General features: G+C 46.3%; 1 protein-coding gene across 3 annotated transcripts in view; it reads left to right on the top strand.

The window, feature by feature from the left end:
* Nucleotides 1–18174, top strand: part of DDX11 (DEAD/H-box helicase 11) — a 427300-nt gene that overhangs the window by 273194 nt on the left and 135932 nt on the right. For all 3 annotated transcript variants that reach the window (XM_029599951.1, XM_029599952.1, XM_029599950.1), the window contains exon 17: nt 4704–4847. In XM_029599951.1, the coding sequence (XP_029455811.1) occupies nt 4704–4847 (144 nt within the window). The remainder of the gene's footprint in view (nt 1–4703; nt 4848–18174) is intronic.

The following is an 18174-nucleotide window of genomic DNA, read 5'->3' as shown; positions in this document are numbered from 1 at the left end:
TTAAGATTCTCAGTAGAGGGCTGTGAGATTGGTGGGGAGGTTTTGAGTTTTCAAGGTCTCTACTTGACCCAGAATTCCTCCATGTACATTTATTCAGGTGTAATGCTTTCCCTATAGCTCAGTGGAGAGTTCAAATGGTTGCAGGTGAAAGTTGGATGCTGTTTTTGCCAAGTATTTAGTATATGAGGTGTCCTCATGATTTTTCCCTTAAGGACAGCTCCTGGCATGACTGCACATTTTTCACTCTCTCTGTAGCCATAAGGAACAGTTTGGCACGCTTGCTTTTCTGGTTTCTCTGTGTATTGCATCCTGAGGAATCTGGGAGAGAAGTATTTTCAAGTATTTAACAAAAAGTTTTTAAAAAAACAACAAAATAATGCTTGTTTTTCTTGGGGGGAGGCAGTCCCAGGGTAGAAACTTTGTTCCCCTTCCCTTGGTTGAGCAGTTCCTCTTCAGTAGAGTTTGCTATGAGTTGCTCTACTGGTCATTCTGCGAGATGGTCATGACCAGGAGCTATTCCCATGTCTGACAACTTTGGGGAGTCCTTTTGTGACTCTCAAAAGGCAGTCCAATTTCTGTCTGAGCAGTGGTTGCTCTCTTTCTGCTCTCCCTGGTTGAGGGCTGCTCTAGGGGCTGCTTGAAAGAGATTTCTACTAGGCCTGCAGGCTATTCTGCTACTGCTGAAGGACCAGGATGATCTGGAGTGCTCCTTCATCTATTTATTTTTGTGTGGTCCCCAAGATCGTAGGGCTCTCGTGCTTCACCTTGACCCTGAAACTGATTAATGGCTTCTTGCAGGTAGTCCACTCCAAATGGTAACCTGAGCATCAATTGTTAGAAAGTGTTGGGGGGGGGGGGGGGGGGGGAAGAGGAAGGTTTTTATTTTTGTTTTTTTCTAATTTCTGTCTGCTTTAGCCTTTGGGTTGGCCACTGTTGGAAACAGGATGCTGGGCTTGATGGACCCTTGGTCTGACCCAGTATGGTATGTTCTTATGGTGGAAGCCTATCTTCACATTCCATTTCAGCATCCTTATCAGAGTTTCCAGCATTGGGGCATCAGTTTCAGGTGCTACCATTCGGGCTAGCCATGGGCCCAAGGACCTTCTCCAAGATTGTGGTGGTGGTAGTGGCTCTATGCAGAGAAGATATTTTGGTGCACCCGTAACTGAACGATTGGCTAATCCATGCAGACTCGGTACAGGAGAGCAAATGGTCACTCAAAGGGTGGTTCAGTGGCTACAGGAGTAAGTTTGGGTGGTCAACCTAGCAAAGCGCAATTTGCATCTTTCGCAGAACATGGTGTGTATCGGGCGCAGTTTGATATGGAGGTAGGCCAAGAGTTCCTGTCGGAACATTGCATCTTGAAGTTAGAGACTCTGGTTAAGGTGCTTCGAGTGGTATGGAACCCTATGGTTTGAAGTTACCTTCAGACTTTGTGTTCCATGGTGGCAACCTTGGATGTGATCCTGTGGCTGAGGGCTCACGTGTGCTGCAAAAGACCTTTCTGTCTGGATGGAACCCCCCCCCCCCCCCCCCCCCCGTCTCAGGATTACGGGGTTCGTCTGTCTCTCCTGCAACAGGCATCCTCTGAACAGGGAAGTAGATTTAGTTTTACCTGTCTGGAAGGTGGTATCTACTGACACAAGCCTGAAGGTCTGGGGTGCCCATTGTCAGGACTTCCGTGTGCAGGGACTTTGATCCCCAATGGGAGGTGGTTTGGTCCACCTACCATCTGGCAGCAAGAGCAATTTGTTTGGCCTTTCTCAAATTCTCAAACAAATTGCTTGGGAAGGCAGTGTTAGAGAGGTCAGACAATTCCAAGGTAATGGCATATATAAACCATCAAGGAGTACTCGGAGTCCACAGGTATCTCTGGAAATGGATCTCCTCCTGTGGGTGGACGAGAATCTTCTCGCTTTGTTGGCATCCCACATAGCTGGAGTAGAAAACATGCAGGCTGATTATCTCAGCCAGCACATTTTGGATCCCAGAGAATGGAGTCTCTCGGGGGCGACATTTGACCTCATCGTGTGAGGTAGTGGCTTATTGTTTCTGGATCTCATGGTAACCCTCAGGAATGCGAAGATGTGTTGATTTTTCAGTTGCAGGAATGACAGGAGCGGGCATAGATGCTTTGATACAGGATTGACCAGAAGGGGAAACCTTGTATGTGTTTCCTCCTTGTCTAGGATAGGTAGAGTCCTGCGTCTGATTGATGGCCGGCCATAGCAGCTACCGTTACGCAGAGACCTCTTGTTTCAAGGGGATGGCTCTCCTTGAGAATCCAGATCAGTTTTGTCTTACAATTTGGCATTGTCAGAGCAACTATTTCCTTGATTCTGTAATTTCTGCGGGAAGGTTTGAGTAAGGAACTGACCCTTAGTACGCTAAAGGTGCGGATGACTGTCTTGGCTTGCTATAGGAGTTAAGTTCATGGCTGACTTTTTTTCACATCCAGATGAGTCCAGATTTTTGAATCATGTTAAGCATATTTGATGGTCACTGCAAATATCTATACCTTTGGAACCTAAATCTGTTGCTGACCTTTCGACTGTTTCCCTGGTGTTTAACAAGGAAAACAATGGTTTTGGTTGTCATATGGTTAGTGTGATGGATTTCAGAATTACAAGCTCTTTTGTCAAGAGCCTTTTCTCGTACTCAAGCCGGACAGGCTGCAAATTAGAACTGTACCTTCCTTCTTGCCCAAGGTTGTACTGGATTTTGATTTGTATCAGTTCGTATTGTCCGTCGTTGGATAGAGCTGTGGTTGAGGACAAATTTCAGAGGGTTGCATCCCTTGGAGGGTGAGGAGACATCTGTTGAGTTATCTTAAGATTACCAAGACCTTTTGGATGACAGATTCATACTTCCTGGGGTCAGTGAAGAAGGGAAAAGCAGCTTCTCATGTCACAGTGGCATGATGAATTAAGGATGTGGTCACTGCAACCTATGCAGATATGGATAAGTCATTGTCCAAAGAAATTAAAGCTCATTCGACCAGAGCACAGGTGGTATCTTAGGCAGAGTTGCAGTTGCTGTCTCCATCGGATATCTAGAGAGCAGCAACTGGTCTTCATTGTATACCTTCTCCAACCACTATCATTTGGATGTACGGTTCGGAAAGATGGGTCTTTGACCAGAGTGGTGTTGCATGGAGCACCGGCAGCCTCCTGCCCGATGAGGAGATAGCTTTGGTGCATCCCACTTGTGTGGACTGGCCTGCTTGGATGAAGAGGAAGTGGATATTACTACTTACCTGATAATTTCCTTTCTTCTAGGATAGGCAGGACAGTCCACATTCCTGCCCTCGGCTGCCTGTTCTTTACTGTGCTGTGCTATGTTATCGTACTTTGTTCTTATTAGAGACATTTGCAGAGGCAGAAATCAAATGTCAATGCAGATTTTGGGGTCACCAGGAGACCTTGTAAATATGTCCCTTTTAACTTGCTATGGTTATTGCATTTCCTTCTTCTTTTCTGAGGCCAGTGCTTTTGCTTACTAGAAAGAAAATAAAAGAACAGAAAAAAACCAGTAAATAGTTGGAGGAGGAAATGTATATTGTGTAAGTTAAAATTCAAGTGTGTGTTCAGTTGGCCACAGTTGGCTTTTCCGGGAATACTGGCAGGCTGATTTCAGTGCAGTGCTAGATGAGTGTGACATCAGCGAGTCAGCTGATTTCCATCTGTTAGTTGGCGTGCATAACCCACTAGTGTCTGTCCTAGAGGAAAGTAAATTATCTGGTAAGTAGTAATTTCACCTTGATTTGCATTGAAGTGGTCCACAGTTAGCTTGTTACAGGTAATATTGGCTGATCGAGATCGGCACGGGTGCCTGTAAGGGGTAATAATCGCAAACCTGTTGGTTTCTGTCTCCATCTGCTGGTTGGTAAGCATAACCCATTCAGCTGGACTGGTCTGACTGGACTCAAGGAAAGGAAATTATCACTGGAACAATCTCCCGCCAGATCTCCGCCAGGAACATTGTCATTTCACATTTAGAAAAAAATTAAAAACCTGGCTGTTCGCCCAAGAAACTATTTGGTAACCCACACGGTCCAACACCCCTCAGTAGCGTCTGTTTTTTCGCCTCACAAATGAACTGTTTTCCGGCTAATTACGCTCTCTTGTAACTCGCCTAATTGACTTCACTGTATATATTGTATATAATTTTACCATGTACGCAACTGCTCTCTGCTTACATGCGCTGCTCACCAGTTAGAAATTGTTAATCTATCCCTTATTTTTCTTCAAAAAAGCCTTGTTATACATTCCCTGTTGTAATGTAACTTTCGCTTTCAGTGTTAACTGGTTTAACTGGTTTACCCCCCTAGTTTATTGTAAACTGGTACGATAAGACCTGGTCTTGAGCATCGGTATATTAAAAGAATTTAAATAAATAAATAAATAAATAAATAGGTAAGAACTAATTTCATCTTTTTGTTTGTTGGTTTGAGTTCTTGTTCTATTAATGTTTTTATTGTAATCCACAAAAATCTATAAATACTGCAGGCTATAAATGCCCTGATAAATAAAGTCAATAAATAAATGGCCCATAGAGAGATGAGTTTTTGATTGCTTTGTATTTGGACTTCGTATTTGACATATGAAGTTGATATCATTATACCTTTCTGTGTTCCTATTTGACTATGTACATGGTAACAAATTTTTTTTCATCTGGCTTTTTCCCTCTTTTTCTCCCCTAAGCTGCCATTACACTTGGGAACCTGGTGGAAGAGACCGATGACAATGAGCAGCCTCGCATGGCATCTCCTCTGATGCAGATTGAAGGATTTCTTTCTGCTCTGACCAATGCAAATGAGGATGGGAGAGTGATCATCAACAGGCAAGGTACTAACTGAAATAGGATTTGGAAATTATATTTTTACAAGACATGTCTCAAATAAGTGTAGAAAAGAGCTATCTAAAGTAAAATAAGAATATATCAACTTAATATCTGACCATAAATTAAATACTACTTTTCCCAAGCAATATCAAAAAAACAGGCCATCCTTTCACATACATTTGTGCCATCTCTGTAAATTTGCCCCAGAATTTCCAAGTGTCATATTTATTGCTTAGAAACTCTTTACGACTTCCGGCGATGACGTCAGCCGAGCGGCCGCACTGAAAGTGAGCTCTGCGGCCCCCCTCCGCGAATCGCTGGAAAAGCGCTGACAAACCGCGGCGATTTTACTTTAAATTAGCGCTGGGACTTTCCCCTACGACTCGGGCCCCCGCGGGAAGTGAGAGGGCAGCCCGGGGATGCGGCAAAGGAATATAAAAACTAACACTACCCGACGACCACATGCACATAAGATGGCAGCCGCGCCAGAGAGCCCTAAGCTGCTAGCCACAATTTCAAATGAGGTGATACAATAAATCAGCTGCAGCGTGACTGCAGCACTAGAGGTGAGCCTGCTCAAAATCCAATCATCCATGGATGGCATCAGAGATACTTTAGAGGGGCAGTCCAAGCATTTAGAAGGCGCGGAGCGAGTGCTTTCAGAGCATGGGGAGGTTAGTAGAGGCAGAGTGCCACGTGGTGGAGTTGCAGGCCCAGCAGAAAGAGCTTTTGGATAAATTAGAAGACCAGGAGTCGCAGGAACAATCTTAAAATAATCGGCTTGCCTGAATCTGTAAGGGAAGCAGAACTGGTGGCTTTTGTGGAATCTTGGCTCCCTGAGCACATAGGGCTGACGCTGCCTGGAGAAAAGCTGTGCTATGAGCAAGTGCACCGAGTAGGGCCTCCATGTGAACCCAATAGCAGGCCCAGACCAGTCATGGCGCGCATTCTTAATTGGGCACATAAAATGCAGTTGCTTCGAGCCTTCTGCCGAATGGCTACTGTGGAGTATCAGGGGCACAAGATTTTAATCTTCAATAATTTCTCTGCCAGTACAGCAGCCTTACAGAAGGAGATGTCGCCGGCCTGCTCTGAGATACACAAACGAGGGATCCGCTTTGCTCTCCATTACCCTGCAAAACTACGCTTTTCTCATAATAATAAAAATTTGGTTTCTGCATACCAAAGCCGAAGCTGCATCCTTCATAGCAACACTACCAAATACTGGAGTGGTATAGCTTCCTGTTTGTTGTATATCTCATTGCGGGTGCATTCTATTATAGTTACCTGAGAGACAGAGCGGCCTAATATGATTCAACTTATAATGCAGATTGAATCCGGATGGCACTCTGCCAGCTTGTTAAACCGTTGTGTGTATGCCTGAGATGTAGAAGCTATCCTGAATTCTTATGGTTATAATGCTGTTCACACCCAGTGTGTGTGAATTATTAGTTTTGATGTGTTATGACCTGTGCTGGCCTCGAAGCCGTGCTTAAAATATCGCCATATAACCGTACTCTAGAGGAAAGATCATGTGGAGGAGGGGGGCTAGAGGGGGGTTCTCGAATGCCTGATAGTGAGTGGTCGGGTGACGGGGACTCTGTGCCTCTTGGAGTCTGAAAAGCTGTGTGTATGGGTGGGGGTGTATGTGATGGGTGTGTGGATGAATGTGGTGGGGAGAGGGTACAGGGGATGAGGAAAAAGGGGGGGGGGGGGTTTGTTAGGGAAAGAGACCAGGGAAACCTTTTTTCTTTTTTGCCTGTGACTACTGTGGGTCCTGGGGTAGTGGCTGGGAGGCCCTGGGCTCTTTTGACTATAACTATGAGGCTCTTGAGAGGGGCCACTTTACTGGTATGTAGTTTATATATTGAGCATATCAGCGGTTAAAATAACATCCCTTAACGTGGATGGTATTCACTCACCAATTAAGAGGAAAAAATTATTAGCCATGTTTCAACGTACGAAGTTGCAGGTAGTGTTTCTTCAGGAAACGCATTTGAATGATGTGGAACATGGAAAATTGAAACGAGAGTGGACGGGCCAGTGCGTGTTCTCCTCCTTCTCAATGCGCAAACGGGGAGTAGCTATTCTTATTCACAAGCAACTACCTTTTCAAATTACCGGGTGAGTCAAGACAAGGAAGGGAGATATGCGATTGCTGCGGGGACTCTTATCCAGCAGCGGGTGGCATTTTGCAATATCTATGCACCAAACACTTATTCTCATGCGTTTTTCACCCACGTGATAAGTTTACTAACTGAGTTGTCCGAATATACTTTAATAGTTGGGGGGGATTTTAATGTAGTTATGAATAAACAGAAAGGGGCGGATTTTCAGAGCCCTGCTCGCCTAAATCCGCCCAAAACCGGGCGGATTTAGGCGGGCCGGGCGGGTGGGTTAGGTAGGGGAAGGGAGGGGAAGGTGAGGGGAGGGCAAAGGAAAGTTCCCTCTGAGGCTGCTCCGATTTCGGAGCGGCCTTGGAGGGAACGGGGGTAGGCTGCGCGGCTCAGCGCGCGCCGGCTATACAAAATCCATAGCCTTGCGCGCGCCGATCCAGGTTTTTAGCAGATACGCGCGGCTCCGCGCGTATCTACTAAAATCCAGCGTACTTTTGTTTGCGCCTGGAGCGCAAACAAAAGTAGGCTATTCGCGCTCCTTTTAAAATCCGCCCCATAGAGTGTAGACCAGCTAAGCCGATTGCCAAAAATGATGCAGGTCAAGGGGTAAACCTTCTATGTCAGGAACTATAGTTACTTGATGTATGGAGAGTGTTGCACCCATTTGAGCAAGAATATACCTTTTTCTCAAAACCCACGCCAATCCTACTCCCGATTAGACTATTTGTTAGTCGCTGACAAAATGTTCCCTGCAGTGGTGGAGGCTAGTATAGGCGCCATTACATTATCGGATCATGCATCGATTTATCTTACTGTGACATGTGGTAGAGGGTCTTGAGGACCTTTTTCGTGGCGTATGCAGCCAGATCTGTTTCTGGACAGTGCATTTCATACACATTTACAAGCATGCTGGAAGGAATACACGGAGTTCATCAATGCCACTCCGGAAATTTCTCCAGCAACGCTATGGGACGCTGGGAAGGTGGTGATGCGGGGACCATATCATTGCCTACACTGCTAAAGTAAATCGACAACGTAATGGGGAAATTTTACGGCTCACTGCTGAATTAAAGAATGCACAGCGGCAACATAGTGATTTGTCCTCGATTACTAAGGGTAAAGTTGCGGGAGTCTTTAAATAGTCTCTTACATCAAAGGGCTTCTAAATTGTTACGGTATTACCGATACCAGCTTTATAAACAGGGCAATAGGGCCAGTAGACTTGATGACCCACTTGATTCAACCCAGACATCAGAAAGCAGTTATTGCAGGTGTTAAAGACCATCATGGCAATCACATAGTCTCACCCACAGATATTGCCACAAGGTTTTTAGAATATTATCAAGAGCTATATGGGGCAAACATGAGGGACCACGCTGCCACAATTTCCTTTTTCAACAAAGTAAAGTGGCCACACATATCCTTGGACCAGAAAATAATGCTAAACAGACCTGTCAGCGACCAAGAAATATATTCGGTGCTTCAAGGCCTAAAACGGGGGAAGGCAGCGGAACAAGATGGGTTGGGGGCTGAGTTTTATAAAATCCTCAAATTCCACCTCCTGTCCCCCACTGTCCAAATATTTCAATGATTTACTTAACACTAAAACACTTTCTGACGAGGCTAATCAATCAGTCATTGTAGCCCAAAGAAAGGGAAAGATCTCGCTGATGTCTGTTCTTACCGGCCTATTTCCTTACTTAATGTGGATGTAAAAATTTTAGCAGCCATCTTGGCAGTGCGTCTTAATCAATTATTGCCCACCATGATTGATAAGGATCAAATGGGTTTTGTCAAGGGGCGACAGGGAGTAAGAAATGTGAGATGGCTCATAGCGGCCCTAAGTTATCAGTCTGTGGAAGAAGCTATGATTTTGAGTCTGGACACCGAGAAAGCCTTTGATTCAGTGTCTTGGGACTATTTGTTTTGGATGCTGGGTCAGTATGGGTTCTCAAGATCGTTTGTAACATGGCTAGATGTTTTATATAAGAACCCCAGTGCCCGTATCTTATTGAATGGTGTTCTTACAGACTCTTTTGTGCTGCAATGTGGAGTGCGGCAAGGTTGCCCTCTTTCCCCTCTTCTTTTTGTATTAGCGATAGAACCCTTGGCCACACGATTGCGGGGGGAAAAGGAGTTTTGGGGACTTAGCCTCAACAGCCATCCTTTAAAGATAGCACTATTTGCAGACGACATTCTGTTGTTTGTGGGACGTCCCCGCAGCAGTGTGCCTGTTATTATTCATATCTTTGAGCAATTTCGGGAGATGGCTGGGCTAAAAATACATTTTTCTAAATCTGAAGCCCTAGCGTTGAACCCATGGTTGCAAACCTCTTGGGGGGGGGCCCTTTTCCATTTGTTTGGGCGCCTGGGAAGCACCGATATTTGGGGGTTTGGATCCCCAGGGAATCTTCATCACTTATATGACCTAAATATTACTGAAAATATTGCAAAAATCATCTCGCAGTTGGCGACATGGGGTCCCCTCCTGTTGAGCTTATTTGGCAGATGTGCACTCCTAAAAATGGCAATTGTGCCCAAAATATTATATTTTGTGGGGGAGTGGATAACTGACACTTACTGTTATTGTGAAGCAGGTTTACTGAATAGCATGGCTGCTCCCTGGTCCCCTCTCTCTCTTATTCAATTGCGCCCGTCTGTGCTACGTGCACTGATGTTCCCAAGGTGTTTAATTTATCCATGTGTAAAGGCGTGGCGGTGGCTGCGATGCCTGAGTGGGCTGGTGGGTTTCTCCTCTCTGTTAACTCCATTACTAGGGAATTTGGACTTTCGACCAGGTCAAGACTGCAGTGGTATTTTCTAAACTTGGGCTAGAAGAGGGGTGGTTTTCCTCTTCCATATGCTGGACCCTGAGACACATGAAATTTTGGAGCTCCAAATGCTAGCAAGAATTTTTCAAATATCATTGCGACATTGTTTTGGCTATCTGCAAGTCCGGCATTATGTGCGGGTATTTCATTGGTTGTCAGAAGCATTGTCTACAGAGACTCTATTTGCCACCAAACTTTTTGATACGGCATGTCTCACTAATACTATTACTGGCTGGAAACAGTCACTAATTTTCTCTGGTCTAGATTATCGTAATGCTCTTTACTAGGCTTACCTGATTTATAAATGATCTGGAAAGAAATACGACAAGTGAGATAATCAAATTTGCAGATGATACAAAATTGTTCAGAGTAGTTAAATCACAAGCAGATTGTGATAAATTGCAGGAAGACCTTGTGAGACTGGAAAATTGGGCATCAAAATGGCAGATGAAATTTAATGTGGATAAGTGCAAGGTGATGTATATAGGGAAAAATAACCCATGCCATAGTTACACAATGTTAGATTCCATATTAGGTGCTACAACCCAAGAAAGAGATCTAGGCTTCATAGTGGATAACACATTGAAATCGTCGGTTCAGTGTGCTGTGGCAGTCAAAAAAGCAAACAGAATGTTGGGAATTATTGGAAAGGGAATGGTGAATAAAACGGAAAATGTCATAATGCCTCTGTATCGCTCCATGTTGAGACCGCACCTTGAATACTGTGTACAATTCTGGTCACCGCATCTCAAAAAAGATATAATTGCGATGGAGAAGGTACAGAGAAGGGCTACCAAAATGATAAGGGGAATGGAACAGCTCCCCTATGAGGAAAAACTAAAGAGGTTAGGACTTTTCAGCTTGGAGAAGAGACGGCTGAGGGGGGATATGATAGAGGTGTTTAAAATCATGAGAGTTCTAGAACGGGTAGATGTGAATCAGTTATTTACTCTTTCGGATAATAGAAAGACTAGGGGGCACTCCATGAAGTTAGCATGTGGCACATTTAAAACTAATCGGAGAAAGTTCTTTTTTACTCAACGCACAATTAAACTCTGGAATTTGTTGCCAGAGGATGTGGTTAGTGCAGTTAGTATAGCTGGGTTTAAAAAAGGATTGGATAAGTTCTTGGAGGAGAAGTCCATTACCTGCTATTAATTGACTTAGAAAATAGACACTGTATTACTAGCAACGGTAATATGGAATAGACTTAGTTTTTGGGTACTTGCCAGGTTCTTATGGCCTGGAATGGCCACTGTTGGAAACAGGATGCTGGACTTGATGGACCCTTGGTCTGACCCAGTATGGCATGTTCTTATGTTCTTAATTCACCCCTCTACAACTGGTTCAAAACAGCACAGCCCGCATCTTATCTGGTATCTCTCTTCGAAATCATATCACACCAACTTTGCAATCCCTTCACTGGCTACTCATAAAATTCAGGCTAAAATATAGAGTACTTACTATCATTCATGGTTTAATACACAATTCTTCTTCCACTTGGCTCTGTTCTATGCTCCGTATCTATAAACGTGCTCGACATTTAAGATCACTAACACAAAATCTATTAGACATTCCATCACCACGACTGGCAAGACTAGTCATTACCAGAAGGAGAGCGTTCTCTGTAGCTGGACCCTCCCTCTGGAATTCTTTACCGAATCCACTCCGTTTATTAACTAATCCATTTCACTTTAAAAAATCTCTGAAAACATATTTGTTTCAATTAGCATTCAATACTTCATCAAATACACAATAATAATCAAGCAACCCCTCCTCCCCCCTCCCTTTTTATAGTATTTTTTCCTCTGCGACCCATTATAACATTACAAAATCAATTACTTACTCACCCCCCCTCCCTTTTCCCCCCTTACTTACATAGGGCGTTTGTTGGCACAACCTCTTCTTTCTATTAAGACTTTTTATTTTTTAAATATAAATTCTTTGTTCTATTGTTTATATACCAATTTGTGTAACTTTTATTCCTTTTTAATTTATTTTCTAATCTTTTATTTTCTATTACTTTTTGTGAACTGTTTTGATAAAACATACATTTTAAAAACGGTATATAAATACTTTTAAATAAATAAATAATAAATAAATCCAGGGGTCACTTGGAAGCGCTGGCATATGCCGTTGGTCGTCTATCTTGGATACAGATGTGACTACTGATCAACTGTTGTCATGGTTCAAATCCTTGCATGTGGAAAATCCAGATGTAGGGCTCCGGGAATTACAATATCAGATACTTCATCTAACCTACTAATATGATGTTCGGCGCTTCCAGATGGGGCTTACGGTTTCCCCTCTTTGCATCAAGTGTGGCAAGGAGGAAGGCACCTTAGTGCACCGCCTTCTATGTTGCACGACAGTGTCGGCATTTTGGACTCAAGTGTTGGGGGTTATTTCTCAATGTACAGGCACCACTATATAGCGCAATGGAGATATTCTGGTGACTCATCCTATTCCTAGCCCTACCTGATGCCTACTTTCAAAGGCCAAATTTGGGCGCTTGGCTGCACTATTGGCGTGTCGAATATTTTGTCAATATGGGTGGAACCGGACACATCTCCAACCATAGCTGCATGGTGTCGCAGAATGGCATCGTTGATGCCATTGGAACGCACCTTTCTGGACACCGCAAGAGAGACAAAGTCTACGAGAACTGTTGGCGGGATTGTTTTGCATTATTACCCTGCGAGGTGCAGGCAAATTTGATTACTGTTGGGTATTCTAATGTATGAGCCTGATTCCCTGGTCTCTGGGGGGGGGGGGGGGGTTGGGTGGGTAGGGAGGATAGAGGAGGATGGATGAGAGTTGAATGGGTATAGCTGGCTGGTGTGTATGAGTTGCGAAAGGTCGTAGCATGAGTATGAATAGGGAACGGTCTACATGCTTAAGGGTGGAGGGGTAAAGGGGCATTTGGAAAGACAAAATAACAAGGGTATGTGGTTGGCTGACTTTAATTTCACTGTTTCGAGGGTTGTTGGCATTCATGATGTTAAATGACTTATTGGAACTCTTCAGTTTATGTATAATGCCAAGACTATTTTCTGAGTTGTTAGGCACATTCTCTTGACAATAAAAAAGTTTTTTGACAAAAAAAAAGGAAACTCTTTACGCTAAAACAGAAAGCATACGCTTGCCTTTGATACAGATAATGGCAAAGCACAATGCAAACATTTTAGATTCTTTTTCCATCGTTCATGGAATCCGTTTTGACTTTTGAGGCTTGTTTATCAATCGGGACCTTCATTTTTAGTTTCTTAGCATACAGACAGGTGGATCCAAAACCAGTGGGTTATGCACCTCTACCAGCAGTTCCTGTACATACCCAGATCAGTCCAGACCAGTGGGGTTATGCACTCCCCACCAGCAGATGGAGTCAGAGAGCAAAGCATCGAGGCACTGGTATCCCAAGTGTGCCACCTGCAGCTCATCAGTATTTCTCTGACTCCAGCAGATGGTGGTCGTGTATACCTGCAGCCCTGTGTCAGACGGATTTTTCTTGCTCCCTGAGGTGCTAGGTTCAGTGTCTGGGCCATCCCTCAGGTAGAGCTGGGCGAACCCTGGTTACCCTTAGTTACCCCTGGCTGTGCTAGCCCATGTGGTTCCGGGTCCCCTGATAGCCAGGGGGACTGGCTCCCTCAGCGACCCGAAGGCTCCCCCTTAGTGTCTGTGGTACAGGGAAGTAGCCCCTTTGGGGATTTTTTTCTGTTATTCTTAGCTCTGGCTTTATTTTTTTCTGTTACTAGAAGTTAAAGTTTTTGTGTGAAAAAAAACAAAAAAACAGCTCCATGTTCCCTGTTCACCGCGGCTCCCGGGGTAAATCAGTCTGCCCGGTGGTGCAGAGCCAGGCAGACCCCTGAAGAGGAGGGGAGAGTGTTTCAGCCCTGGTAAGAACCTCCAAGGACGTTTTTAGGATCCCTGCCTCATTTTTACCGCCGACTCCAGAGCTATTTTTATTGCGACAGCCATTTTGTTTTTTCTTTTTCGACCTCCCACGCGGCTTCCCAGCGTTCCTGGGGGCCGATTTTTACAGCGTTTTTGGTGGGAGTCACCAGGGCTGGGTGGCAGCACCTGTTTTCTTCCGGGGGGGGGGGGGAGTGTTATGCCCTTTTTTGCAGGAGGAACATGGCAGAAACTCCTCTGGTGGAACTCTGTAAGGCTGGCGGGGTATGGTCAGTTTATTTAGACCCCCCTGTCACTGTGCATGTACTGTGCACTGGGTGGGGAAGGGGTCTCAGACAAGAGGACCAAATCTAAAAAGTCTGCATGCAGGTCAGGCTCGGCAGCTGGGTCTAACAGAAGGAGCCCAACCCCCACTGCACACCCTGTGGAAAAGGTCTCCCAGGAAGACCCCCTCCCACTGTCCCCCACTGCGCGGACTCTGAGACCGGAGGAATCGAGGACACTGATTCTAGCAGTGACGGGACCGGGGGGATTTTCACCGGAATTTGTGCTGCTCATGTATGAAGCATTTCTGGCTCGGAAGCTCGCGAAACGCAGAGCCCAGGATGGGAGCGTGGGAGTTCCCAAGCGTCCCCATCTGCGAACTGACGGTCGTCAGTTCCGGGCAACTTTGGCTCGGTAGGATTTAGTGGGTGCAGTTGACCAGCAGGGAAAAAGACTCCACTTCGCCCCTGAGGGACACCGCTGCAGATCAGGGTGAGGTCCCTCCAGATGTAGATACAGGCGACGACGATCAGGATCCGGTAGAACCTAGTGCGGAGGTGGATGACCCCCACGTAGTCCAGCTGTTTAAGAGAGAGGAATTGTGCCCCCTTATTCCCCAGATGCTTGAGGAATTGGGGGTGAGACCCTCGCTGGAAGATTCCGACAGCGAGGGAGTGATCCCAGCCCTGGATGGTCTCCGAGGTCCATCTAATGCGTTTCCCATCCCGAAGAAGATTCAAAAGCTCATCAGCCGGGAGTGGGAATCCCCGGAGGCGGGGCTTAAGGTCGGCCGGGTGATGCAAAAACTCTACCCGCTAATGGAGGAACATTTAGAACGCCTCAGGGTACCTAAGGTGGATGCGGCTGTAACAGCAGTGACCAAGAAGACAACCATTCTAGTGGCGGGAGCGGCTGCTCTCAGAGATGTGCAGGACTGCAAGCTGGAGCTGCATCTGAAGCGGGTGTTCGAGGTCTCCTTAGGACTTCGGAAGATGTTGTGTGCCAGCATGATGCAAAGAGCGTATTTATGTTGGATTAAAAAACCACAGGACCCATCATCTTCTGGGACTTTGTCAGATTCTCAGGCGGCTCGTCTGGAGGCAGAGGTAGCATCTGTGGCGGATGCCTTATATGACTTGGTGCGTTTGGTGGCCCGGACTATGGTCTCGGTGGCGGCTCCTATGGCTCTGCAATTGGGCAGTGGATGCTTCCTCCAAGTCACAACTATGCAGTCTGCCTTTTCGAGGGAAGTTGCTAATTGAGAGGATTTGGATCAGCTGATGAAATCTCTGGGGGATTCCAAGGGCAATAAACTGCTGGAAGATTGAAAGCCCTACAGGAAATCATTCAGTCCTCAATCCCGTTTTCGGGATTTCTGAAAAAGCAGGTCAGGGAGGAGTGTTCCACCCTCTGGTTCCAGATGGACCTCTTCCCGTACACAGTCCTTTCGCAGCTCCAGTCCTGCCAGAGGTGGTTTTGGTCAGGGAACCGGAACTGGGAAGCCTGCCCAAAGAAAGTCAGGCCCGTCCACTCCTCAGACGGGATGATCAGGGGCAAGTTGTCCCAATTTTATGAGGAGTGGGCCAGGATCATCTCCGATCGCTGGGTGTTGGAGGTGGTAAAAGAAGGTTACGCCTTAGAATTTTCTCGGCCTCTCATGCCGGCCTTTGTTGAATCGCGATGTGCTTCCCACAACAAGCGAGCCACAGTAGAAGACACTTTACAAAGATTGCTGGCCCTGAAGGCGATCATTCCCGTGCCGTCGGAGTACCGTCCCCTCCCCCGTTGCTCAATTTATTTCGTGGTTCCCAAAAAGGAGGGCACTTTCTGACCCATCCTGGACTTACAGAAGGTGAATCGCTGCTTGAAGGTGCCCCGTTTTCGAATGGAAACACTTCAAACAGTCATCACAGCGGTTTGAAAGGGAGAGTTCCTCGCCTCCTTGGATCTCACCGAGGCTTATCTACACATCCCGATTCGCAGCGCTCACCAGAGATTCCTACAATTCAAGATCTCGAGGATGTGAATGAAGAGAAGCGGCATGGGGGTGGCTTGTGGGAATGACTGCTACTTCCTGGTGATTAATACCCTTATTCAATAAACATACACATGGTTAATGCGACTCCAACATTGCTTTATGCTTCAACGGCAAGAGGAAATGTGGGACAAAGGATTTGCATTCACAAATAAGCGTGGGAGTAGCTTGCTTGTTGCGGCGATTACTACCCCGAACCAGTTAAGCCTGATACTTCACTTTGAATACATATACAGCGCAGCTCACTGCGTCAACGGTAGGGGGGAATGAAGATAAGAGGATTTACATTCAGACAACTACCAACTAGGATTGAATTGCGTGGGAATAGCTTGCTTGATGCGGCGGTTACTACCCCAAACCAATACTTCACTTTGAATTCATATACAGCATAGCTCACTGCTTCAGTGGCGGGGGGATGAAGAAAAGAGGATTTATATTAAGACAACCAACAAGGACTAAATTGCACAGGCTGGGTAAACAAATAAGCGTGGGAGTAGTTTGCTTATTGCAGCGGTTACTACCCCTAACCAATTAGGCTTGATACTTCACTTTTATGCAGCTCCAGCACTGCTCTCTACATCAATGGCAGGGGTGGAAGGAAAATTAGAACCAAAAAGTTACCAATAAGGTCCCTGACCTTAGCAGTCAGAGTAACAGATAAGTATGAGAAAAATAACTGTGAAAGCTTGCTGGGCAGACTGGATGGGCCGTATGGTCTTCTGCCGTCATTTCTATGTTTCTATAAGATCCTGGGTCAGCATTTTCAGTTCTGGGTGCTGCCGTTCAGACTGGCAACGGCCCCGCGTACCTTTACCAAGGTGATGGTCGAGGTGGCGGCGACCCTCCGGAAGGAAGGGATAATGGTTCATCCTTACTGCGACGATTGGCTGATTCGAACCAAGTCGGAAGAGGAAAGCGAGCGGACGGTTCTTCGTGTGATCCATTGTCTCCAGTCCTAAGGCTGGGTAATCAACGAAGCGAAAAGTCATCTGATTCCATCACAGTGTCTGCAGTATTTGGGAGCTTATTTCGACACCCTCCAGGGCAGGGTGTTTCTGACGAACAACAGGATGTACAAATTGCAGCAACAAGTTCGTCTCTTGTTATAGCTTCCAATCCCCAGAGTGTGGGATTACCTACAAGTTCATTGCTTCAACATTGGAATTGGTGCCTTGGGCCTTCGCTCACCTGAGACCATTGCAGAGAGATCTACTGTCATGGTGGGACCCAGTGTCGGAACAATACCACTTGCCTCTGCCTTTGTCGCAGCAAATCAGGTCCAGCCTGCAATGGTGGCTGTCGGAAGACAACTTACAGAAGGGGATGCCCCTCAAAGTCCCGGATTGGGTGATCGTGACAACGGATGCAAGTCTTCAAGGCTGGGGAGCAGTGTGCCTCGGTCATGTGGCGCAGGGAACCTGGTCCTTACCCGAACGGTCGAGGTCTATCAAACGCCTAGATACAAGGGCAGTCTGCAAAGCGTTGTTGGCATTCCAGTCCCTGGTGCACTGGAGAATGGATCGAGTCTTCTCGGACAACGCCACCACAGTGGCATATCTCAATCACCAGGGAGTAACCAGGAGTCCGGCCATGGCACAAGAAGAACACCTCCTCTTCACTTGGCCGAGCTTCATCTGGAAGACATCTCAGCCTCTCACGTGGCAGGCGTGGACAACGTGCAGGCGGACTTCCTCAGTCATCAACAGCTGGATCCCGGGGAGTGGGAACTATCCCGGGAGGGTTGGAATTACATTTGTACCCGATGGGGAGTTCCCCAACTGGACCTCATGGCGACCCGTGTCAACGCCAGACAGACCGGTTCTTCAGCCGAAAGAAGGAAATCGGGGCAATAGGAGTAGATGCCCTATTCTGCAAGTGGCCAACCGGAATCCTCCTGCATGCCTTTCCTCCATGGCCCTTGATCGGGCGTGTTCTCCGGCGCATAGAGGACTATCCCGGTTCGGTAATTCTGGTGGCACCGGAGTGGTTGTGGCGGGTCGCTTTTGTCTAGCGGCTTGGCTTTTGAGAGGAGGCAACTGAGAAAGAAAGGCTATCTGGAGGCTGTCATCTCTACTCTCTTGAGGGTGCATAAGCCCTCCACCTCCATGGCGTACAGTCGAGTCTGACGGGTCTTCGAGTCCTGGTGCAAGCTGCAAAGTATTGACCCTCGCCG

Source organism: Rhinatrema bivittatum, chromosome 4 (genome assembly GCF_901001135.1).
Source record: "Rhinatrema bivittatum chromosome 4, aRhiBiv1.1, whole genome shotgun sequence".
NCBI classification, from domain to species: Eukaryota; Metazoa; Chordata; class Amphibia; order Gymnophiona; family Rhinatrematidae; genus Rhinatrema; species Rhinatrema bivittatum.
This window is presented reverse-complemented; position numbering and strand designations above follow the sequence as displayed.